This window comes from Zosterops lateralis, assembly GCF_965231275.1.
Source record: "Zosterops lateralis genome assembly, chromosome: 12".
NCBI classification, from domain to species: domain Eukaryota; kingdom Metazoa; phylum Chordata; class Aves; order Passeriformes; family Zosteropidae; genus Zosterops; species Zosterops lateralis.
Genome location: NC_139772.1, coordinates 11,966,093 through 11,991,212, shown reverse-complemented (window position 1 = coordinate 11,991,212; position 25,120 = coordinate 11,966,093). Strand labels below are relative to the sequence as shown.

The window sequence follows — 25,120 nt, the reverse complement described above, 5'->3', positions numbered from 1 at the left end:
TGCCTGGGCAACACAGAGAGGGCTTGTCAAGCCCTTGTACAAGCAGAAACACCAAATATCTGGGGATAAGCTGAGCTGTTAACAGTTGAGGGAGGTGAACAATCAAGATGTCAAAACAATCTCTCAGGGACAAAAGGTCAGAGCATTGCAGACTGACACATGGGTGTATCAGCAGTTTGGGCACAGTGTGTTTGCACAGTACCTGCACTGCTGATGTCCCTGCAGAGCCCTGGGACACGGGGTGGCAGCAGGGAGGGCAGGCACCCAGCTGAGCCCAGCCACAGGTTGTGGCCAAGATCTCAAACTCATCACACCGAGGTGCTGCCAGCAGTTGCTCCTACCCACTATCCCCTCCTTAGGCAGCAGCCCTCACGCTGGAAAACAGACATTTTCTTTAAATAAGAATTGGAAAAGACAGTGGAGATAGGGAAGGTCCCACTGGGCCCTGCACTTCATCAGAGAACCTGCAATAATTACAGATTTAACGTGTCTGAATCTAGCACATCCCCACAGGCAGGGATGGATCCTTTCATGCTTTAAAGAACATTTACACTGCACAATAAACCCTCATCTTGGGGATGCTGAGCTCTGCAGTCAGGAGAGGGAGCTGTGCTCCTGTGGGATGGACACAGGGTCACCTCAGGGAGGGTTGCAAGCCTATTTCCATCCAGTCCTTGCATCTTTAAGTACTGTAAGTACTGCTTTAAAGAGATCTTAGTTAATGCATCACCTTTTTGTTGTTGTTGTTGTTGTCTTCTCCTCTGTCTCTGGAAGTTTACAAATCCACAGCTGTTCACAAAATTGGTGTAAGTTTATGAATAACTTCAGGTTCCCTGAAAATCGTATTTTTAATTAGATGCTACCCCTGTCTCAGTGCTGCCCTGCTTGCACAAAGCCTCTGTGTGACATCCCAACATCCCTGAGAACCCACTGGTCCTCCCCATCCTACCTGTCATCTTTTTACCAAAATGTAAGATCCCAGCTCTGACCTTCCCACTTCCAGCTTCATCTTGAATCACACACACACACACAGGTTTTATCCTTTTAGTTGAGGTTTGAACACACCTTCAGAAGCCCGAAACTTTTTTTCTCAGCAAAACCTGTCCTGGCAGCTTTACCACCCTGTGCAAGCCCAGATCAGTGTTCTGGGATTCACATGACAGCTAAATCCCTTCCCTGAAAACACACCTGTACAGTCCATGGCCAGATAATTACATAACACCGTGTCCAAGCTATCCTGATGGAGAAGATTTCCACATCATTTCTGTGCAAAGCCCTGAGCATCTCTGCCGGAGCCTGGGCTGGCTGCCCCTGCTGCCAGGCCAACCTGCCCAGCAGAGAACAACCTCACTCAGGGCTCCCAGACACAGATTTGCAGAGAAAATCCTCTTGCAGCACAAGTGAGAGATATCTGGAGGGGTTTACCCTTCCTTTCTCTGCTACTGAGTAATTTCAGATGGCAGGACACAGTGAGGCAATTAAACTCCAAGTAGCTTCAACTTTGCAACTTCTGGAAGACCACAGAAAAAAGATCCAAAGCAAATCTCAAACTTAAGTGATACAAGAGCTATCAGCTCTTTTACCAATTCAAGTGTACCTAATAAACCATATATTTTTGTATGAGATGACGCTGTATGAGGCATTTAGCAGATATATGAAAGCAATTATTTTTAACTTTTCCCCATGAAAATGTCAGAAATAGAGATATTCAATAAAACCATGCTAGACTTATAAGTGCAAAGGACTCCTAGGTCACCCAGATTTTCCAATTTCATTGCAGAAAGCTGAGTTTCAGAAGGAAATATTTCTTCATGGGGTTCTTCAGCACCAGCTGTCCCCTGGCAGAAGCCCATTTCCCCTGGCAGAGAGCAGGCAGTGTGAGCACTGGGCAGGGTGTCTGGCACCAGGACATGGGGCTCCCTACTGAGACATCTCCCAGCAGTTTTCTTCAGAGCTCACTTCAGATTTGTGAAGAGTGCCTCTATTAAATAGCAGATTGCTTCCAGGGCTTCAGAAATAGAGAAACTTCAGTTGCAATGAGATGAACCATCTGAATCTCTCTCTGGTTTTCTTTGTGGAAGAGAAAACATTGTTTATGGGTTGCATCTGTGGGTTGTTTTGGCTCCTCATTTGGGTTCCCCCTTTTTTTTCTGAGCAGTTTCAGAGGGATTCCCACCAGGCACCTCACCTGCTGTACCCAGGATAAATCTGTCACCTTCCAGTAATGTCTCTGAAGGTTTCTCTGCCAGGTGCACACTCTGAGTCACAGCAGATTTACTGCTTCACTTTTGTCTCCAGGATTACAGCAAATGATTCCAGGAGCCCATTCTTTATCTGAAAACCATTCCAGCAGACAGATTACTAGTTCAGTGCTCCTGTCCTGCTAGATATCCTCCATGGCTGGGGACCATTCCCAGCTGTTAGTACCAAACTTGTAAAAAAAAGATCCAGAGCTGTTTGTTTTACAGCATTCCAGGGCACACCTTAATGGCCCATTGTAAACATCAAGGACATAAAGAATTTGATTACAGCAGAGAGTCAAGTCTCCCAACAACCACTCCTGAGAGGAGCAGGCATGTTTGGTCCCAAAGAACCAACAGGCTGGAGGACTGTTGACTTGGGGAGAGGTAGAGTGGCCCTGGGAGAGGCCACAAAGATTGGTGAAAAGCACCAGGTACCTGTGGGGCCCCTGAGTGAGGCCAGCTGGGCTGGCCAACAATTCACTCCCTGTGTATTGCTGGGACTAATCTCGTTGCTAGGAACTTCAGGGGTTGGGGAGATAAATCATCAATAGGTGCTGGAGACATTTGGTTGCAAGGTCCCTGCAGGCAGCCAGCTGGGGCCCCCAGTCCTTAAGAAGGATGTGGAGCTGCTGGAGGCAGTCCAGAGGAGACAACAAAGATCAGAGGCTGGAGCACCTCTGCCTTGGAGACAGGCTGAGAGAGTTGGGGTTGTATAGCCTGGAGAAGGGAAGGCTCCAGGGAGACCTTAGAGCCCCTTCCAGTTCCTAAAGAGGGTCTAAGACAAGAGAGTTGGAGAAGGACTTCAGATAAGGGTCTGGAGTGACAAGATAAGGGAGAATGGCTTCAAGCTGACAGAGGGAAGGGTTAGATTGGACACTAGGAAGTGTCAAATCACCCCTGTGGGTGGTGAGGCCCTGGCACAGGCTGCCCAGAGAAGCTGGGGGTATCTCATATCTGGAAGTCTTTAAAGCCAGGTTGGATGGGACTTTGAGTAAACTGGTCCAATGGAATGTGTTGCTGCCCAAGGATGAGCTTTGGTACTAAATGATCTTTTATATCCCTTCCAACCCAAGCCATTCAAGGATTTTATGGTGGTTCTATAATTCTATAAAATGGTTATATGGGTGTTGCTGGGTTATTGACCCATCTCCTGATTCTGTAAAATGGTTGTATGGGTGTTCCTGGGTTATTGACCAGGTTATCTCCTTCCTCAGTCCTATTTTAGGACATATTCTGTTGTGCTGGCAAGATCTCTGTACTGGCAACCACATCCTGGCAGCAGAGCTGCCTCCTACACCCACAAAGCAGACACCAATGCTCATCTCCCCTGGCAGGCTGCAAAAAAGCATTGGATGCTCCATTTTTAAGGCAAAATACCAAAGCTTTGGCTAACAGAATAGTTCCATATGTTTCTGGGTGCACATGCCAAGGGAGGTTTTCTCAAACACTTGTGGGGATGGGTTTTTGACAAGGTTATGCCCTTGTGTGCCCATCCTCCCCCTGATCTGAGGGCTGTCCATGCCCAGTTTTGGTGTGGCTCACATGCCAACACAGAAGCAGCCCTTACAATATCATCTGCTTGGGTGACAGCCTTGCCCAGGATCAACCACAAAATGTTCAGAAGAATGGGCAGAGCCCAGCTCTGGCAGTGGATTAGGTACTGCCAGGAGGCTGGATTTGGGGCTGTTCCTTACACAAATAAATAGTGATTGCTTTAATATTCACTGAAGCACAAGCATGAGCTTGCACCAAGGCATCTTTACATTTGCTGTCAGGTAAGGAGGTGAGCTGGCCAGGGGCTGGGGCTCAGCAGTCCCACCCTGGGCAAGCAGGCTGCCATAATCACCATCCTGTGCTTCCTAAGCCAGCACAAGGCTGCTCATCTGAGTCCTGCACTGAGGGGTTCTTGGTGTAACTAAGGTTCACAATAGCTGAAAACAGAGAGAAGATAAAGGCACCTGTGCCTTCCACAGAGGCCTCTTTGAACACACCATCTTTGCATGTCAGTGAAGCCCTGCCCTTCCAGCAGGTATTTCCCAAAATATCTGCCCTTCCCAGGCTAACAACACTGCAAGGATCAGCTTCATCCAAGGGCCATATGTCATTGGTGGAGGGCAGTTAAACATCCCTAGAAAATGTCCACCTTTAATTAAATGCAACATAATTTCCCATCTCCCTGTAATAATATCACCCATCTGCCTCTACGTGTGTGCTGCATTTCTCATCCAAAGGAGAACAAGAAAAATGCAGTTCATGTCCAGCTGGTCTCTGCCTCAGCAGCAGCAGAAGCAGCTTCCAAAGAGCCCTCAGCAGCTGCAGGGCTGCTCAGATGCTCCAGCCTAAATCCAAGGAAATCTCCTCAAATAGTTCATTTTCTTCAGGCTTGTCATCTTTTGGCCTCTTATATCTTTATTGCCCTGTTACAGACTTTCCTTCAGTTCCCTGTTCTGGACAACTCTATTTACTAAACCAGGCACTGCCATCCCTGTACACATTGAATCCTAGTTGGGTGCTTACCTGTGGCCACTGCAAGGATTTCTAAGTCAGTCTTGGCTGTGAGTCCGGTTTCCTGGGATGGACTGTTTATTGAGAATATTGTTATTTGTTACTGTGAGAGCTGTCAGAAAAGAAAAAAGCCCCAACGCATCCAGGTGAGTTTCAAGTCATGATACAAAAGGACTGAGTCCTCCCTATGTAATACAAACTTCAAACTAGGAGATAATCAGTAAAATATAATCCTGACAAATCCGAGTATTAGGGAATCAGAGGAATGTGAAAATTATATTTCTAAATTGAAAATGGTTAGTATAAGTTCTTTCACCAAGTCATTCAGCCCCTAACAGAACAAACACTTTTGTCCTGTGCATTTCTGCTTCCCTTCTCAGTGCAGCATTCAAAGGCTGTTGGAGCCACACACACGAGGGAAGGGGCAAAGATGGTTCACCTGTGATGAAATTTGACCAGAGCCAGACTTTATTGTTTTAGCTGTGGGATTGCTTTTAAATTCACACAGTTTTCCTGACCTAACACAGGGAAAGTGTCCACATGCTCCACTCGCAAATGGGGACCTGCTCCAGCAGAGCTGCAGCAGTTTCTCCGCAATGAGCCTTTTGCCAGTAGGACAGAAGGATATTCATGACATTGTTTAAAGGAAGAGGAAATTTTTGGTGGAAATGGACGTAACAGAGCACAAGGAAGGTCACAGGGAAGCCTGGGAATGGGAAATTCTACCTCCCTTTGATTTATTTTCCTTTGTTTCAGGATGAGAACAATTCACTTGGCCCGCTCTCATCCAGCTCCCCTGTTATGTCATATCCAGATTACTCAGTAGATGAGGTATGTGGAGTGTTACATCAGACAGATAATATTTGTTTATATAACTCAATCTTTTTCTCAGACTCTTGCTTCTCCAACTCCCTGAAAAAATATTTATATAAATATTTATGTTTTCATGAATGTGAACTTATATCAACCTCAGGATGACAGTCATCCTCACTATAAACCAGTACAGGTGGCTGCTGCAGAGCCTCACAACATAGCCTGGGAACTTCTTTTGTTTCTTACAAATATCAGTTCACCAAACTTAGAATTATGTAGAGGAAGAAATCAGTTCTGGTGTAACACAACTCTGAAATTTCTCCCAGCCTTGAGCTGGAGCACTAGCCCAAAAGGGGACCAGAAATCCACCATAAAATGCCAAAGGTTACAGCATTCACTGCAATGTCTGAGGCTCTGCTATAAGCCCCTGATCAAATGCTACTTTCTGCCTCTGCTTTTAGTGAAACTTTTCCAAAGGTCTTACTTTCCCCTCCTTGTAAAACGGAAGAAGGATTTTAGAGATTTTCTTTTCAGAGGAGAAAAGCTTCCTACTACTACACATTTGATCACCCAATACATTGCAGAGGTGGCATTCTGCATGCTTTAACATGTGCCCCAAGCCATCCTAGTTATACTCAGCCAGCAAAAACAATGCCAGTTATTCACCCTCCTGAGAAATCTCTTGCTCAAGCTTCATGAAGGTGCAATGTGGGGCATGAAAGATGTTTTTGCAAGTAGGGTACTTCAGGCAGTGTCCATCACCTGTAACTCATTCACATGAAATGCCATCCTTCCTTTTCTCTGCTCATGTCTCTCACTGTTTATTATCACTCTAATTTCCTGGGCAGAGATTCTGTGACAAGAGCAGCATTTACAGGAAAGCTGCTTCAGCAACTTCAAAGGGAGTTTGGCAAACAGGTGCTGGAAAGGGGTCAGGGAAAACTCCAATTACAACATCTGAGCTGGAAATCCTGCTCCCATTGCAGTGCCCAGGATTGGCTCTGCCTTCCTGGCCGTGCTGACACTGAGCTTCCCAACCAGCTGCAGGAAAACTGCTGAGGAATCAATACCCTGCATATCCAGTTTCCCCTTCCTTGGATTTTCTACTTGCAGAGTCAGACCCTGCCAAACCAGATGCCCCCACATGCCCTGGTGAGGGCTGCCAGCTCCAGGCAGGGCTGTCACTCACCCCCTCGTGGGAGTGAGCCCACAGCATGTCCCATCCTCAGAGCTGTTCAGCAGCATCAGCTGTCAGATCCCTCCAGCCCCAAGCCACGACACGTCAGCATCTGCCAGTGCTGCTCCTTTTCCCAGGCTGCAGTGTGATAAAACAGTAAATCCACCCCTGGCATCCCAGCAACCAGATTAGAAAAAAAGGGAAAAAAAAAAAAAAAAAAAAAGGCAGAAGAAAACTCAGCTGCACAGCATGAGGGATTCACATGGCATAAACTTTCCACCAATTCAGGTTTGCTTAGAAACAACACTGCTATGTTAACCTTTTGCAACTTGACTCATCCGTGTTTTCTGCAGCCAGTGTTGCAGCTCAGGAAGACAAAGATCTCGTCCCCCTCAGTGTCACAAAGTCCATCACACATACCCATGTTCCTCCCAGCTGGACAAGGCCTGGCAGCCCCTGTGTCCCTGTTGGTCCCCAAGCAGGATGCCTGGAGAGGGATGGGATGAAGCTGGTATAGACTGGATGCTTTCAGGGCACTGCAGGCACTGGGGCACCTGCACTCAGCATCCCACCACTTTGTCATTTGCTTGGTTTTGCTAGACTTTAAGGTTTAAAATGAAAACTCCATTTATTACCCAAGGAAATTACCAAAGATTTTTTTTTTCTTTCTGGCATACAAATTCCCTGGCTTTTTCAGTAGAAAGATCTATTGGTTGGTTTATTAGCTTTGAAAGCTCTCTGTGCCTCTGAGACCTCTGCTGACTCCGAGTTACGGTAATGCTGGATAACTCTGGTATTAATGCCAAGTTGCAAATGAGGTTTGCTCCACTGGGCTGGCTCCCGAAAAGAATGAATGTTTTAGGCCTAAAACTGCCTGTGGTCTCATAAAAAAAATGCAGCTGTCCTGATTTTCTATTTATTTGCCATTACAGGAATGAGTCCATCCTGCCTTTTGCTTGTCCTCTGGTTAAAGTTTGCCTCTCCAGCAAAAAGTTCACTGGGTTACAAAAGCACAACTCAAATTTGGAAACTTATCCAATACAAAATCCCCAAATCCACAGTTTGTCACCAGCAGTGCCTTTCCATGCCCAAAAGCCCTGGTGAACTTCATTCCCAGTTTGCATTCCCAGCTTTCTCACTGGGCAGAACCCCCCTGAGCTGGCCCTGCTCTAACACTGTGCCCAACCCAGATCTACCCCAGACAGAGTTGGGCTGAGCCCCAACACAACAACAACATTAACAGAGCTGGGCTGAGCCCCACCACCACCATCACCACCACAACAGAGCTGGGCTGTGCCCCAACAGCCTGGCCTGGCCACAGGCACCACAGCCCTGAGCTGCATCCCCATCCCTAAAGGTGGTTCCTACAGGTATTTTCCCAGCCCCTTCACTTCCAGCGACACTGAGGTATGGAAATTCACCTGCTGAGTAAATATCTTAAGTAAATAGCCCTGTCAGCTTCCAGAGCAGTTTTCCCAGCTGGCAGTGATGCTGGCTGTGGAGCAGGGCCACGCTGCCTGTGCATGGTTGCTGCCTGGCCCAGGATTCCCCTCCTTTCCCTTGTTTCCAGCTTGCTGTGGTGTAGACATAAAACAAAGCAGAACTGTTGACAGTGCTTCCAAGAAATGAGTGCAACCAGAAAAAATTGGCCTGGAAAACAAAACCCATTCTGCTTCCTTTGCAAAAAGTTCATGAGGGCTGCTTGCTCTGCTCCTGTAAATCAATATAATTGTAGGTCCTTCTTCCTAAGCCAAGCTGTATAACGTGGGTGCCCATATGGAGCAGAAGGACACATTCATACAGAGGCAGAACACCTGTGAGATGTTTTCCTTCTCATGCCAGAGCAGAATCTCTCAGAATCTCTCTGAGCTGCACATCAAACAACCCAGGTTTTGTCCTGGCCTAAAGGCCTGCCCCCAGCAACGTCAAAGGAAACTCTTCCTGGACAGAGGATCCGTGCAGCTTTCCAGGCTCTGGCAGGAGGCAGGACCCAGCCAACAATAGCAACAAAACTTGTGGTCTTTTTTTTCCTTCCCACTTAGTTGCTCTCTAGCCAGGAGCTTTCTTCCACCTTCATGGCTTGCATAAGAGCCCTGGAAGTCTGATTTTTGCCCTGGAGCCTCCAGGGTTGGTTCCACCTTGAAACCTCTTCTGCTGGAAGACTCTCCCACACCATCCACTCCCCAAGTGCCCTGAGTGACAAGCAGCTGAGCCTGACCCCAGGAGCTGTCAGTCAGCAGTGATGTGCTGGCTGCTGGCCTGCCCACAAATATCTGTATTTCACAAATAAAACAGGTTAATTTAAACCACTACGGCTGCAACAGCCTGACAGCTCCCTAAGGGCCCTTATAAAGCTAAGGCTTAGGCAATCATTGGACTTGCAATGTATCCAAATGCTCTGTAGACCTTTTAAATAGAGTGGTCTGGCCAAGATGTGGCTGGATTTAGTCCTGTGCTCAAAGACAGAAGTGCTGCCAGAAAAATGAAGGCTGAACAATCAAAGGAGGTCTCAAGACTATTTTACTAAAATTATTTCAATTCAGGTGATACATAAGAGATGGCTCCTTTTAAAAAGAAGCCAGCCTTCCCTTCATTTAAGAAGCCCAAGTTCTCAATGAACATGCTCTGACATCTCACAAGACCTTCACCAAAGCAAAAAGCAGGAGCAGTAAGTTTGTATTTTAATTGCATAATAAATGTACCTGAGTTCAGACTTGTGCAGTCAGTTCTGCCACACCCACAGGTGAGTTGCCCTGACTGCAAAGACTCACAAATGCAATAAAATCAGAACACCACAATTCTGGGTTTTTGTCTTGTTGATAAACTTCAAATCTTCATTTGGGATCTGAAGGCATAATCTTCCATTGTTCCTGGCAAGTACCAGCAGGCCTCAGATACAACTGGGGACCAAAGGAGGCTGAGGAGCCCTGAAGAGGGGAAAATGAGTCCCTGACATGGAGCCCTTGTTGTGGTGGGATCAGCACCACTTCTTATCTGCAGGCAGAGCTCTGTTTGAGAAAACCAATCTACTCTATCCAGACTGAGCTGGGCAGGGACCTGCTGGGGCTTCCCTGGTGGACCTGCCCTGGTCACTGTGGATATTGCAGCTTCCCAGAGGGCAGCAGGGAGAGGACACTGAATGCCTTGCAGGGGACAGAAGAGAGGCAGGGTGGTCTCTGATGTTGGGTACCCCTCTGGCTCAGCAGGGCAGGCTCTGGGCAGTGAAATGGGGCTGGTCACAGTGTCCCCGCACGGAGCCGTGTCACCACCACGGGCAGAGTGGGGCTGTGCAGAGGGCCCAGGGGGACACTGGGTTTATTTCTGCTCCTGCCACATGCTGCAGGTCAAGGTTATAACGCCTGGGTGGATTCCACTCGTAACAAAGCCGGTATCTGTTGACTCTCACAGCTGATTGTTTTGGAACAATAATTCACAGTTGCCTCCCTGGATACGGAGAACTGAATGACAGCTTGGATTAGGAGCACACAGCCTTGCCCTGAGGACCTGCAGTTGATGACTAAACCACCAATTCCGCTATTGAGAGCCTCTACTTTGACATCCCTCGTGGGCAGAATGTAGGATATTTTCTAAACATCAGTTGTGGAAAAACACTTCCCTTTCCTGTCCTGCACGGGGTAGGCAATTAGCTCGTCCCTCCTGGGCAGGAAAGGAGGTTATTTAAAACAGACACGCGAGCTCCCCCGGCCGAGGCTCAGGCTGCTGACCCAGTTAGGAGCTCTCCTGTGCAGGGCAAGTTAGTTCAGCATAAATGAAATATGGGATGCAGGAATGATCAGCATGAACACTGTGACTTTGATCCCCGTTATGGGAAGGGCAGCATTTCACTTGACACCAATCTTATGACCTTATTCCCAGCACACTCCAATGCCCCTTGGTTTTTTTTAAATGCTCTTTGGCTTTTGTTCTCCTCCCCATTTGCTTTTGAGATGGGAAGATGTAGCCAAAGCAAGCATTTTCAGAGAGGTGAACATGGATCACTGAACATTTTTCTAGCAAAGGTTAGCTGCAGAAGATCACAGAACCACATTATCCTTTCTTTGGAATGCCCCCATTGCCAGGATAACAGAATCAGGGGGAAGTACCAGCTCATGTAGAGTAATACTGCCAAAGAGAGCCCTGGGGGCATTGCCACCCTTCTGGCCAGTGAGCAATGACACAGACCAGGAAACTCATTCCCTTCACTCTTCTGTGTTCACAAAATAATGAGGGCAGTTCAGTCTCAGCTTGCAGAGAAGAGTGAGCATTGATATTTCAACACATTGAACCAGACTTCTGTCAGAGCTGTGCAAGTGAAAAAAGCCCAAACCACCAAACCTAGAGGCAGTAGATAAGCTGCAATATGGACAATTCAACTAAGTAAGAAAATACCCTACAATTCTCAACAACAGAGGAGGTAAAATGTTGAATGGGGCAATCAAATGTAGGTAGTGCAATCTCTATCCTGAAAATACTCAAAGCTTTCCCCAACAAGGCACTGAGCAACCAGGTCTAACTGAGCAACTTCTAACTTTAGTGGAGTTGGACCACAGACCCTCAAATGCCCCTTCTGATCTAAACTGTCTTAACTGACTGCCTGGTCTAGGCTGTACTCTGGGGTATATACTACAGACAGGAGGAGAGAGCAGGTGAATAGGAAAGAGATATAAGATCCCCCAGGCAAGAACAAGCTTGGCAAATATCCTGGTTTGACATTGTCTTAGCCTCACTAGAGACAGGCATGGCACTTTACAAGGGTTCTTCATCCTGCTGGAGAGACAAAATACCTAAAGAGAAAATTCACAGTGGTGTGCTCCTAGGGAACAGAGGGATGCAGGATTTAGCAGGCACAAACCATGCCCTGGTCCTCACCAGGAAGATGATGGAGATGAACAGTTCATTCATTAGGCCTTTTCTGGTCAGAGACTCAGAGTTAAAACAAACACAAAGTAAGTCTGAAATAATTTTATTGGAAAGTTTCATACAGGAAAAGTCAGTCAGAAAAATGATTCAAGTGTGATACAGTAACATCACAGACAAGCCCCTCCCACATCTCAACTTCAGGCCAATTCATTTGCAGATGTCTCATCCCACTCGGTTTTTCAGACTTGTGATGTCAGTGAGTTTCAGTGCAGCAGAGGGAGCAGAGTCTGTCTTTACATCAAATTAAATCAGCTATGACTGCAAATTTTCCTGTGAAATCTATGAAAATCCTTGTAGGTCTGTTGAGAATGCTGCTTACAGCATAAGGTATCATTGCCATCCACCTCAGCTCATTCAGAACAGACTGAAAGGCTGTAACAAGATATTCTGCCAATAAAAATATTTTAGAAAAACAGTATAAAAACTTTAGATATATATCTATATCTATAGCATAAAGCTACCAAAAAGTGACTGTGCCATTTTCCCTCTTATACAAATAATATTCTTTTTTAAAAAAAAACCATAATACATTAGTAATTCACCCAGTATATAACATATTGCACCTTTCCAGAATACTCCATGCAGCAGAAGCCCCATACTGCCTACAGTAGGTGGGCAGTTCCAAGACAGACCTGTAGCTCCCCTTTAGTTCTGCTTGTCTCTAAATCAGCTGCCATGAGTTTGGCTATCACAGATTTAGGATTTAGAAAGCAAGAAGCTGCAAGATGGCAAACCAAGTATTTGCAAATCAGTACCATTTCTTCTCAGGAAGGAGAAGAACCCATCCCAGGAATCTCTTGATTTTCTTAAAAAAAATCATGTATTACTTGTTGCTGGTGTCAGTGAGACAATACAGTTTTGAATGTTTGTATGTCAGTTTTTACTTGCAGAGTACCCCTCCATGTGCCAAAGAGGTACCTGCAGCACCTGGCAGTGATTTCTGGCCTAACAAGAACATACAGCCAAATCACAGGAGTAAATATAACCAGGTCAGTTTGCTTTGTTTGATGACAAAACATTGTAAGACACCAACGGACACAGTGTTGTGGGCCTGCTATCTGAAAATAATTAACATTGATTCCTCAATCAAATTTCAGAGGGTTTCACCCAGAGGGTTTTAGATAGAAGAACAATTCCTATCTTGCCCCTTGCTTTTCTAGGCACAAGCCTCAGTCCAGTAATCATGCACAGCTATGCAGAAAAGGAGCTGAATTCTCAGGAACTGAAGATTCTGCTGTGTGTGGAACCCACTCTGTATTTCGTCACTTAATCTTCTCAAATCACTCAGCAAGAACTCACTAACTCTCCATACAACCTCCGAGAATACCAGGAATGGCCTTTAGATTTGGGGATATACAAATCAGATGATTTGCTGCTCCATGGCAAGATCACTGACCGATCCACGTACAGGCAGTACAGGGATGGGGTTTTATGTTAGGGGGGATTTTTGTTGGCTTTCTTTACCAGAGAGCTGGCAGCAGCCAGAGCCCCTCCCTGCACAAAGCGTACAAAGTTATCTCCTGCTAAAGGTCCCAGAGCATAGAGCCCTTTCTCCTGAGTGCATTCATAGGTGAATGGATCAACATCTATGGGATTCCTCTTTGAACTGACTGGCTGGTCACTGTCTATTGCCAAGTCAATGCCATTATTTGGCAGAAAGGAGAGGTTGGGGTTTGAGCCGGTTAGAACAAGAGCCATGGAAATTTTATAAGCTGTCTGACAGCCATTCTTGTCTTGCAAGATGCATTTCTTGTCCTTGCCAAAGGAGAGCACGTGATGTTCAGGGAGGCTGATGTAGCACTCATAGGGCCCAGCACAGGCAGCTGTCTGTTCTTTCATCATCTGATGGACTTTGTGGTATTCAGGGTACATCATTTTGGGGAGCTGGTTAAAAATAAGGCCTGGATCAGTGACTCGTCTCCGAAAAACGTGGATTACTGGAATATTACAATGGTGAGCAAAGAGAATCGCATCAGCAGCTGTCAGACCAGCACCTACAATCAAGACTGGATCTGACATGATGCCAACACTGTTGTTCTTCACTGCTTCCTCTAGGGCAGACAGCTGGTGGTGGACATAGGAAAGGTTTTCTCCCTTGACCCCAAGCCAGGTAGGATTGTCATATGTTCCTGTAGCCAAGACCACATTCTCTGCATAGATGGAGAAGAGCTCTTTGTCACCTTCCATAGTTTTGAAAAATCCATCCACCTGAAAGACCTCTGTACTTTTTTCATTGGAGTTCCAGAGGGAGTCACCATCCTCCTGCAGATCTTTCTGGGTGTGGTTGGAGATGCTCTCTGCACTCACTTTCCTCACAGAGGTCACAACAGTGCCACATCTGAAATTCTTCTGCAGTCCTTTCTTCATCACATAGTGTTGGTAATATTGAGCAATGTCCTCTGCAGTGGCTCTATTGTTTCTGAGGCCTCTGTAATAAAGTACAAATAAAGGTCAAGCAGCAGTTAAGTAAGAGACTGGAATTTGTCCCCTCTTGCCCTGAATGTATCCTAGAGCCATCTATTTTGGCACTACCAGTGAAGACTGATCTAGTTTCCCTGGCTTCAGAAAGTTATTCTTGACATTTAGAGCAAACAGTCAGGTCCAGAAGCTGTTGGACAGAGGCAGCTTTCTCTAGCATTAATCCCAACCCCAAGAACATGGTTGGTTATTTAAGCCTTCCTCTAATATCTTGCTTCCATTCAATTTTTAACTCCTGGACTTTTCAAGATTAATTGCGACACATGTCAAGAGAAGCAGCACCTCAGAGAATGCACAGTGGCTGAACTGATTATATTTGTCATCAGGGGCGGCAGCAGCAGAAGCCAGGTGACCATGCCTTCAAGCTTTGCTCAGAACTCATGGTCACAGATTCATCTCCCCAGTGGCTGTGGAGAAGGACACATCCCAAGCAGCACTGTAACTTTATCAGAATCACTCAATGTAGAATGGACTGGTTTTGGGATGTAGGAGGGTGTCCTTTCTCTCATTAAAATCATAACAGATGGGTAGCTACAATCAAGAAGTCCATTCCAGGTTCTCTAAAAATCTCCAGATGTTTGCAAATGATCACACACGGATATCTCACCTTCTCTTTTGCTTTAACCATTCTTTGAAAGGGAGATCTGGGAGTCCCATCCATTCCCCTTTGCTCAAGGTAACCATAGAGCCCTCAATAGACTGGAACAAGAAACAAAGCAAAATTACTTTAATTTTTTTAATGTAAAAACTGAAAGACAACTTTTCCATGTTTCAATATGGCACAGATGAAGAAATCAGTAATTTCCTTCAGTCTGCAATCATGGATGAAACCATCCATGTTCTCCAAAAAGAACAAGAGATGGGGAATATAAAGGCCTCTCATGCTTGTTTTCCTTTTAAACTTTCACTTGTCTATATACATATATATAAAGTTACATGGCTGACTGGCATTACAGGGGAGCTTTTCTCTCTAGTCAACACATTTGGCTATTACACAACACACAGACCCAGCTGGCTCCAAGTCACTTACATGCCAGGCACCTCCAGGAGCGTTTCTGCCAAGGACCAGGTGGGGGATGGCTCTGCCAGGCTCATGCCACCAAGTGAGCACAGACTCTGCTGTCCCACCGAAGTCTGTGTCTGGACGCAGCAGAGTATCAAAGAGAAGAGCCACAGGGCTGTGGGATCGTCCCTCCAAGCCTTCAGACAGATACTCCAAATCCTACAGAGAGAAAGACCAGATGCTCAAAGTGCATGTAGTGCCAGGCAGCAGGCTGCTTGTTACTCCAGCATCTCTGATCAGTGGGTTTGATGTGCTTGGGCAGCTCGTTTACTGGCACACAGACCTGTTCTTGCCCAAGGGCTGCCTTGAGGATCTTAGCAGCAATGCTGGCATTTCATACAAGGGAAATCTGGATTACAAAGCAAATTTTGCTTAAGGCTCATTCTGTCTGTGTACCTTAAGAATCCAAACAAGGTAATCACTTATGATACACCCCTAGGATGCTTTACTGGGATGTCACACTGTTTATCTTTACACGAACCTGGTCCAAAACAGAAACTTCTGGTGCCTCTTCCAGTTTCCTCTGAAGGATAGGATGAGGATGAACAGAGTGTCTTTTGAAGTAAGGGGTGTAACCTGACAGCAAATATGACAGACAGATTCCTGAAGGTCCATTTCCTGAAAAAAACAATGGAAAAGAATTTATACTTCTGGAGATACAGCAGTTCTTTGAGAAGTGTTTCTAATATGCAGACCAATTCAAAAGATATGACCCTGCTATGGATACAGGGGATTTCCTGTTCCAGTATGGACCTACTGGGAAGTAATTTTACCCCACCTGCTCCAATTTGCATTGCAAGGTCCTTAGAACTTCCTGAAAAGACACAGGGCTAAATAAGTCAGAGGCTGCCCTCGCCTGAAGCTCAAAGTCTCTAGTATGGTGATGAATGGAGTAATTTCTCTAAACTTAGAGGTTTAGAAGCTGACCACATACTGACCAGAGGCCTCAGCTCTCCTGGAAACACATTTCACACCAGTGCAGAGTAGCTCACTGTGCACAGGATACAAGATCCAGAGAAGAGAGTGACTATTGAAGTGAAGTGGAACCTGTTCTTCTCAGTGAGAAATTCCATCTTTTAAGGGATATTTGGCAATAGCATCTTTGACTAAAGAGTCTTGAGGACACTTTCAGATGGGAACCAGCCCTACTGTGGTACTGCAGTGTGTTAAGGAAAAAGTCTCTCTGCCATGCCAAGACAAGCCCTCAGAATACTTTGAACAGGTTGCTGGATGGCTGAACTCCTTTGCTGCCCACCCAACCAGTGGAAAAACTAGACTATGTGACTCCAAAGCCCAGTGAGAGTAACCTGTGGGAAGTTTACACACGGCTGTTCTCCAGTGTTTAATATTTTACAGTGTCTGTGTAACTGTCAGGCTGCCCAGGCTTTGCTGCTGTGTGGCCAACAACCATGACAGTGCAGTGACTAAGAGGGGAGGAGAGCCTAAGTGACATCAGCCTGTTGACACAGTGCCAATGCTGCAAAGGTGACTGGAGCAAAGGCTGATCCTTGAGGATTCCAGAACGAGGGAGGTCATGGCTGTAAAGCCAACAGTGAGCTGTGTGAAGGGCAGTGCATGTTACAGCTGAGGACAAAGGCTGATGGGCTGAGCAGCTGCAGGTCAGTGTTTGGAATATTCCACTTGCAGGAAAGTTAGCCAAAACCAACAGCAACAGATACTAAAAGCAAACTAAACTGCAGCTATAGTAAAATATTACAAATTTCAGGTTACTACTTTGCTTTGGGAAGTATGAGGAGGTACCTGAGCCAAACTTCACCACCTGAGTGCACAGCACTCAGTGACTACACACAGAGGATTTATTTTGAACCATGTCTAAGTTTGACATGGATGGTCTCGAGAACCATCTGGGGCTCAAGCTATTTTACAATGCAACTGCTTCCACGAAGCTGCCAGCACAGCTGAGAGAGCACAGAGCCTTCCTGGAGCAGGGCCTGGGGAAGTAGCTGGAACCTTCATGCAGTGTTGTCCAGCTGCAGTGAAACAGCTGGGCTGCTTCAGTCCAACAGCCTCCTCAGAGTGCATATCTTCACACTGCTTCTTCTGAGGCTTTAGTGGCATCTCCTCCCTGGGCCCCTGTACAGGTGCACTAGGGACGTACCAAAATATCCTCCTTCCCACCTAGAGACCTGTACAACTGAGCAGCATGAAGGCATTCTCAGACAAGAACTTGCTGGTACTAGTATCCTTGTCAAAGTTGCTGTTAGCAAGGATTAGGGGTGATTTATGGTCTGACTTCAGAGCAGCTCCCTCGAGTGCTTTGGATTCAGTGTCAGATAAGGAGGGAAGCCAGCTCTGCTCAGATGAACAAGGTCCAACACCTGCACAGCTCGTGGTTGGTCAGAGGAGAAGGCACTGACGTCATTACTTTGCTCCAAGAATCACCTCACACTGAGAAGCTCCCTCTTGCAAGGGAGGCAAGACAGTTACTATATAACCTGTTTTTTTTAACTGGTAGAGAACTACATTTTATAAGTCTATTAAATCTATACGAAATTTATAAGTCTATTAAATCTGTAGCTCACTCATGTTTTAAAAGAAATCTGTGAAAAATTTCAAGAAACCATAACAGTATCTGGAGTACTTTCTAAACAGACACAATGGTGAAAAAACACACACAAACCTACCTTCAATTCAAACACTACAGATAATCATAGCAAGCTTATTAACTATCTGTACTGAAAAGGTTTCAAATCTTTCTAAATATTCAACAGACAAAAAGCAGGCTCAGATGAACTGATGCTCAAAATGTTACCAATTTTACCATTAAAAATAGGTATGTGTTGTAAAATATCTTGTTCCTTCTTACAACTCTTAGAGGTCTCTCTTTTAGTTTTATAGGAAGTTTGGCTGTCTGGGAAAGGATGCAGAAACAGTAGTCAGGATTTCTGGTTTGAGTGAGAACATGTGGAACTGGAACTGAAGTTAAAGATAGCAAGTCCAAAGCAACAACAGCACAAGAGAACACAGCAGGGCTGGCAGAAGAAGGCTTACCTATGATCACAACAGGCAGTGTCTTGGGCCCACTCTTACTTGAGGGTCTGGTCACTAATGGACACATCTTCCCGTCTGGAAGCATTTCTGCTCTGGAATCTACCTGCTGAAACAAATATGTTTTGAATTATTTGCATTTTTTGACAAAAAACCACAAGCAAACAAAAAAGGAAAACCCTACAAGAGTTTCTCCAGCCCACAGATTCAGGCTAAAGTTTTACCCTTGCACTGCAGACTGTCACATTACACTTCTACACTCAGGACAGACCTCCTTATCTTTTCCTCCTCCTGACCCCAAACCCATGATCTCCTGCTGACCCCAAAATCAAAGGATGATTCTCTGATTATGCACCACAAAAGAGGGAGAGAAGAGTTATCTTTCTTTTTCAGACATGAATTCCAGTTACTCCAGGACAGCTGGCAATTTTAGTAACCCTTTGACTACATTAAATGAAGTGTTGCAGCTCGTTAATAAAACCTTCACTTCTGACCATACTCTGTAGAAAATTGTGTTGTTATAACAAACACTTTTTAAAGTAACTTGTGCATTTATTGATAAGTAAAGTAAACCTGACTCAAGACTTCTGCCCAAAGGCTGGAAATCTCCTGGCTGCATTTTCAAATAGGTACCATTCTATCACTACAGGGTTTTTTGAGAAGTGCTAGTTTAGTTTGGAACCTCCTTTCTTAATTTTCCAGAAAATGGAGAGTTCTAGGTCTGAACAAGTAAATAACAAATCTTTGAACAAAATATGCATCATAATTATCTTGGAGACTGAGGTGTCACTAGAGTGGAATCTACAAAACTGATCTAATCATTATGCAGTTATCCAATGAACAGTGAATATTTTTGTCATTCCTGCACCAATCCTACCTTGTCAAACAATGACTTCTTTAGTTTTCCATGGAATTCAACTCTACTGTCACTAACCTAGAGGAGTTATTTTTACCATAATAAACATGAGATTTCTCAAATTCATCATAAGCTTTTAAGTTATTCTACAGAAAATACTCTCTTTTATAAAAACCCTATTCTCATTTTGGAAAGCTGAGCAAAAATCCACTGAATGGCACAACTTTGTCCTGTAGGGCATGCTCTCCACACTCTTTCCAAGTGCAGAAAAATCTTTGGCAAGTGCAGTACACACTTCCATGAGGCCTGGCACATCCATAAGGCCTTTGTCACAGATATTGCAGCAAATGTCTTCCTACAAGTGTAATGCCCCTCTTTAAACCTGAAATTATTGTAGCTTAGATTTGATTTTTCGGCCAAATGCACTATTTAATGTGGTGGTTTTACATTTGCTGAATTTTATTTACCAACTATGAAACAGAATTTTGGGAGAAAAAGGCAAAACAGGCTCAACTTAAAAGTAAACAGATAGTTTATTAACACACAGTAAGGAAAAGGAAGAAAAAAATTGAAACCTTCAAAACCCTTCTCCTCCTTCCACAATGTTCACTTTCTTACAAACAACATAGAGATAAAACTTGTGACATTTAGTCAGTTTCACCATTTAAATATATAGTCTTTCATTTATTCTTCAGGAGAGGAGTCTTTTGTTTACCATAGAATTCTCTCACTAGTAACCTAGAAAAGTTCTCTTGTGGGTCAGAACTCTCACAGAAACAGCCACTTGGGGAAAACTTCCTTCCATGTGCCTTGCTTCTATCACTGCCTTTGACACAGATATTGCAGCAAATGTCTTCCCACAAGTGTAATGCCCCTCTTTAAGCCTGACATTTACGTCACAGCAGCTCCAGCAAAGGATCCTGGTGACTGAATGGGCAGCCAGGAAACCATCAGTGAGTCGACAGTTTGCAAATTCCAGGCTCCAGCAGGAGTGCTGTGAGTGCATTTGCTTTCAAGGATGTGGCAGTTCTCACACACCCCCAGGTACTGCCATGGCTGGGCCCAACAGCTCTATTCCAAGAGGACTGGGTTCATCACATAAGGCTTACCAGATGAATTCAAAACTAGCAGCCTTGTCCAAATCTTTGGATCACAGTTTAGCAACACTTCCTGGTTGCCTGTTACCACTTAACTAGACATTAGTCTAAGGCTCTCATGCATTTTGCCTGACAGGGCATGAACCACTTAAAAGACATTACAGTTGGGCTTTTTAATTTAAGCAATTTGAAGCATCTAGCTTTGAAGAGAGTTGGATCTCAACAAAACCTATGTTCCCAATTTAATTGAGACTCAAAGGTGGTTGTGGTCAGTACAGAAGATGAACTCCCCTTAAGGCATCCCCACAGCCCTGGAAGCTGTGGGAGCACAGCCCAACTGCCCAAGAATCTCCCTGGCCTTTTGGGTAGGTTCTGCCACATTAATAAAAACTGCACAACCTTTAGCAGATTGTGGTGTAAGTCTACCCCCAAATAACTGCTTCTCACAAAGCTCCAGAGCTGCAATTGGTAGAATTCAGCACTAGCACCTGGGACTGCCAGAGACACCAAAGGAACAGGACACTGATGTGGCCAGTCAGATTTCCCTTCAAACCAGTAAACTACAGTATCTAGCTGAGGTTAGGAGAAGTTTCTTCTCCATGATAACAAATAAACCCCTCTCCATGATTCTATTACACAAGAAGAGAAGTTCTTATTAACATTTCCTAACACAGGGCACACATCTTACTTCTGTGAAACCACTGGGAGCCTGGAAGAGGAAAGCAAATCTCTGGAAGCAATCTTCCAGGTTTCTGCTCCACAGCTCCCTGCAGCAGCATGCATGGAAAAACTGCATGCACTCTGTAGACAGTGGTAACCCAGCAACACCCGTGGGATTTTCTGACTGCTGAACCAACCCAGCAGAGCACATGGCAGCAGTTCCAGGGCAGCAGCAGAGCCAGCACATAAATAAGGAGCCTGCAAGGAGCCTGTTTGTAAGGCATGAGCACAAAGTTGTGATGCTGTATGCCAGAATTTTTCTGGGGGAGCCTGAAGGGGACAAAAAAGGCACAAGCCAGGAGAAGAGAGCCTGGCAGTTCTGTTTACTTTAAAGGAAGGTTGCCTTGGCTCCTGGCCATTGTACTGTGCCACCCTCTTCTCCACCCTGATAAAGTACAGAGCCAGTGGCTGCCAGTTCACTGATAACGCTCTCCTTTCACTCTCCTCCTCCATTCTGTACCTTTTGACACAAGAAAGAGAAGCATTTTCTGGAATTAAACCAAACTTTAATAGAAGCACAATTGTTAGTCTGATGAAATTATTGGATCTGTGCATATATGTGACCATTTTTAACCATGGATTTATTCAGTGCCTAATGACCTTTCAGTGTTGCACACTTTGTTTCCTGAAGATTTGGCATTGACAATTCAATCAACACAAGATTAACCATCCTAGCATCTCTGTACAAATGGAAGAGGTCCCTTTCACATCCTATAGCTGCCATCTCTATAATTCATAGTTACTAATTCTTCTTTTTAAGTAGAAAGTGAATCAGGTGCTGAACCTGTTTATAGCTGTTCCCATCCTGTAGGGTAAAGGTTTGACTTCTTGGGGTAAAACTGGGCTCAGAGCATCTCAGGCATTTTAGTTTCAGGCCAAACATTTACCTTTCCTGCCATTAGACGTTAAGGTAGATTATTTTAATTACTTCCCCCCCCCCCAGTCTTAGACTCCTATACCTGAAAACCTGGGCAGATAACACAGTGTAGTAGAGGAAAGCCTGTTCTTGCAGAGGCTATTGGAAAGCAACAGGACACTGAAGTTAATTGCAAATCTATACTGAACTACTTAGCACCAGGAAAAAGCCTGAGATAGCAAGAAACTTAAAACCGCTCTTCTCACCCTCCCTTTACGTAGTGTAGGCTGCTGGGCACTCACACTTAGTCAGCTTAGTGACACTGAGTTTGGCTCCTGCTTTCAGCTTCCTACTTTAAATGGATGTCCCTTTCCTTCTCTTCATCTGGGAGAATGCAGAAGTTGAGTTTCACAACTTGGCTTCTTGCTGCTTCCAAAGCATTCCAGTGTCTGTGTGATGTTACATAATTGTTTCTGGCTGAAAAGCAGACCCAGCTCATTCTAGGCCAAGCTCTGCATACCTCCCTGACACAGCCTCATGTCTAGAGGGACTATAACTCACAAACTCAGTCAGTGTGGCTCTTACTAGTTCCAGGCTGTGAGGCTGAAACAGGTTTTAAGTGAGCAAATGAAAAAGCAAAGATAAATTTAGCAAGACAAAGACACTTTGTGATCCTTGGAGAAATAAAAAGCCAGGTTACATCAGCCATATGCAGATAGCTCTCCCTGTAACAGCCATGAGATTTTGCTAAAGTATGAATCACCAAGTGTGGCCTGAACAGCACATGGGGAAAGTTCAAGAGAGCAATTCAGTTGGGGTATAAACACTGGGGGAGATTAAAAGAGTTGCCACAACATTAAGTTTTAAAGAACAATTCTAACACAGATACAACAACAGTTTTCTTCAGCTTAATTTCCTCATCAATTCACTTGTTTCACCAGTTTATATTTAATTAATCAGTATTTAAAAAAAAAAAAAAAAAAAAAAACAACAAGAAAAGGCAGAGATCTTGACAGCTTTTACATTTTATACTTCCCTACAGGTTTCAGAAGTTGTTCTCTCCTTGCATCATCACTGTTACATGTCAGGCCAGTTACCCCTCAAACACAATTAAACTTTGTGGAGAAAAAGTCAACTTTGTGGTGTGTAATAACACCTTTCTAAAAACCCCTGTGATACTCAGAAACTGATGTTAGGGTACACCAGACAGAGCTCTCTGCACTTACTTGGAGCCTTCTTACCTTTAGCAGCAGGTCTGATGAGAGGTGGGATCTTTATGAAAGTGATTGTACAGTCAGGAGAGCCAACCAGACTACAAGCCTGGAATCCTCTCTCTGCTCTAAGACAGCTGTTTAAATATAGTAGGCAACCAGCAGCAGGAGAGGAGAGGAGGAGCCAAAAAGACTGGAGGTGGAGCGAGGAAAATAGTAATAAGCATGAGTCAGCGGGAATATTTCCCTTCCCAGCTCCTGAATGAATGATGTGGAGAAACTTCTTTAGTAATGTTCAGCTGACTGTGTGACTGCAGTAAAAGCAGGCTTACAGTACCCGTGCCTGTCAGAAGTCCTGCACTTAACAAATATTTTAATTTTTAACCCTCAGCACATCACAGATATATAGTGGGTCTGAAAATATTGATTTCAGTTTGGGTTTCTTTTTCTTCAGTGAGATAAAGTGTTATAAGCCTTTTGCACAGAAGCAGTAAAATGAGTCAAACTGCTTCCATAAAACTTAGAACCCACCAGGGGTTTTATCCAAGGTGTCTGACTCAGTTCAGGGAATAATCGATCTGGCAGGCTAAATTTAAAGTGCCCTTCACAAATGAAATACCTTTATGCCAAAGTGTTTAGTTCAAGTAGTAAATGCAGCAGTAGAAGTTTATCTCTGGGGCCATCTGTTTGGAAACCACTATTTCCAGGAAATCAGGACTGCTGATATGCAGTTAAGATGCATACTTTCATTCGTGTGATCTAAGAGATAAAAGCAGTTCATGAGAAGGATTTCTCTACTCTCAGGACCTCCATCAGAGCAGTATACTTAATATAATACTCTATTTTAATTCCATCAGAATAAGTTGTTTTAATAAATGTGAAGCCATTGTTTCACTCAAAGTTTAGTTACCACTTGATCCTTTGAAAAATCTGACTCAGTAAGTGTTGTCAGACTGAAGGGGGGAGAGGAGGGAGAGGGGGCAAGGACTCTTTCAAGTTTCCTGGGCCTTTATCCAAGGTAGCATTTGCACAGAGCTCTTAAATAACTCACACTGATTTTTTGACAGCAAAGGCTTTTATATGCATTATTCAGATATTTATTGGCATGTAACCAATGTGTCCATGTCAATCATGGGAAAATTAAGCTTTCAGAGAAAATAAGGCATTTGTTTGCTTCAGTGATTTAAGACTGCCCTGTTACTTGGTTTTTCAAATCTGTCTTCAATATATTGCAGTGTTGCGTGTCAAACATTGTAGAACAAAGATGTTCAAGTCCATACTTGCTGATGCCATAGACACAAGACAAAACCATATATGAAGCTTTGGCTGGCTTTGTAATAAGGAAAGTAAGGAATACTTCCTATGTGGGCAAATCTGCAGAAATAAAGTTGCCCCCTCTGTAAAAAATAGCAGATCCTGTCCATTTCCTGCTAGAATTTATAAAACTAGAATCTCTGTTAATTTTGCAAATAAAACCAGGATGTCTTTCCAAAACCACAAGCTCTATCATAGTTTTGTGCACAGTACAATTCTTTACAGGGAAACATTCATGTGCAATAACCCACTGTCCTTTATTTGCTTATACAATAAGACCTCTGAACACAGCAATTTGGAGACTTCCTTTTTATTGATATCCCAAGAAAGATATCACATGGAATAAACACATATCAAAGTAACTGTTTCTCCTTGTGTACCTTGACCGCAAACAAATGATTCAGCCCAACAATTTGGATAAACTTTCCAGAAGTAGAAGTAATTGAGCAATCTCTAGTTGGCCTTGCTGCCAGCCCTTGACCTACAAACTCATGCAATTCACTTCTATTTTTTCTCTGAACTGACAAAGCCATTTTGTTGGTGAACAGATTTAAGGACAAAGCCATAACACTATACTGAGGAATACTTTGCACCTGAACTAACCCCTATTTCCTTAGAAAGAAATTTCCTTGTTACTTATTGACTTTGCACCTCAGGTTATGTAAGCTCTACCTCTATCTCCTAATCATGAAACCTGTCAGATTCTGCTGACTCCTGATTTGGGGGAGATTAAGCTCTGGTGTCAGAATTCATTGCTGCTGACAGCTCGTGGCAGAACCTTTCCTGCAGCACCTCTCCAGCATCCACCCTTCCCTCTAGCCAGCCTTAAGGTGTACCAGGCTCTGTGCTAAATCATCC

The 25,120-nt window shown here is 44.4% G+C and overlaps 1 protein-coding gene across 2 annotated transcripts; it reads right to left on the bottom strand.

The window, feature by feature from the left end:
• Positions 1 to 11,685: 11,685 nt before the first annotated feature.
• On the bottom strand, positions 11,686 to 23,250 carry OSGIN1 (oxidative stress induced growth inhibitor 1). Of its 2 annotated transcripts, none has more exons than XM_083870040.1 (6): positions 22,979 to 23,250; positions 18,212 to 18,314; positions 15,681 to 15,817; positions 15,167 to 15,358; positions 14,744 to 14,835; positions 11,686 to 14,086 (listed from the first exon to the last, which is right to left on the bottom strand). In XM_083870040.1, exons 2-6 carry the CDS (start codon positions 18,294 to 18,296, stop codon positions 13,093 to 13,095), a joined length of 1,500 nt encoding a protein of 499 aa, XP_083726166.1. In that variant the 5' UTR covers positions 18,297 to 18,314; positions 22,979 to 23,250; the 3' UTR covers positions 11,686 to 13,092. The 2 variants fall into 2 exon arrangements, with proteins under 2 accessions (XP_083726166.1, XP_083726165.1); XM_083870039.1 differs by having other exon boundaries at positions 18,212 to 18,317; positions 22,979 to 23,245.
• Positions 23,251 to 25,120: the final 1,870 nt, after the last annotated feature.

Bases quoted from the DNA above. Each gene is read 5' to 3' on its own strand.
- OSGIN1 (XM_083870040.1), bottom strand. From the start codon at position 18,296: ATGCTTCCAGACGGGAAGATGTGTCCATTAGTGACCAGACCCTCAAGT. The intron at 15,359-15,680 runs GTTCGTGTAAAG...TTCTCTCTGTAG, and splicing joins AAGTTTCTGTTTTGGACCAG to GATTTGGAGTATCTGTCTGA. The intron at 14,087-14,743 runs GTGAGATATCCG...ACTTTATTACAG, and splicing joins TGGTTAAAGCAAAAGAGAAG to AGGCCTCAGAAACAATAGAG.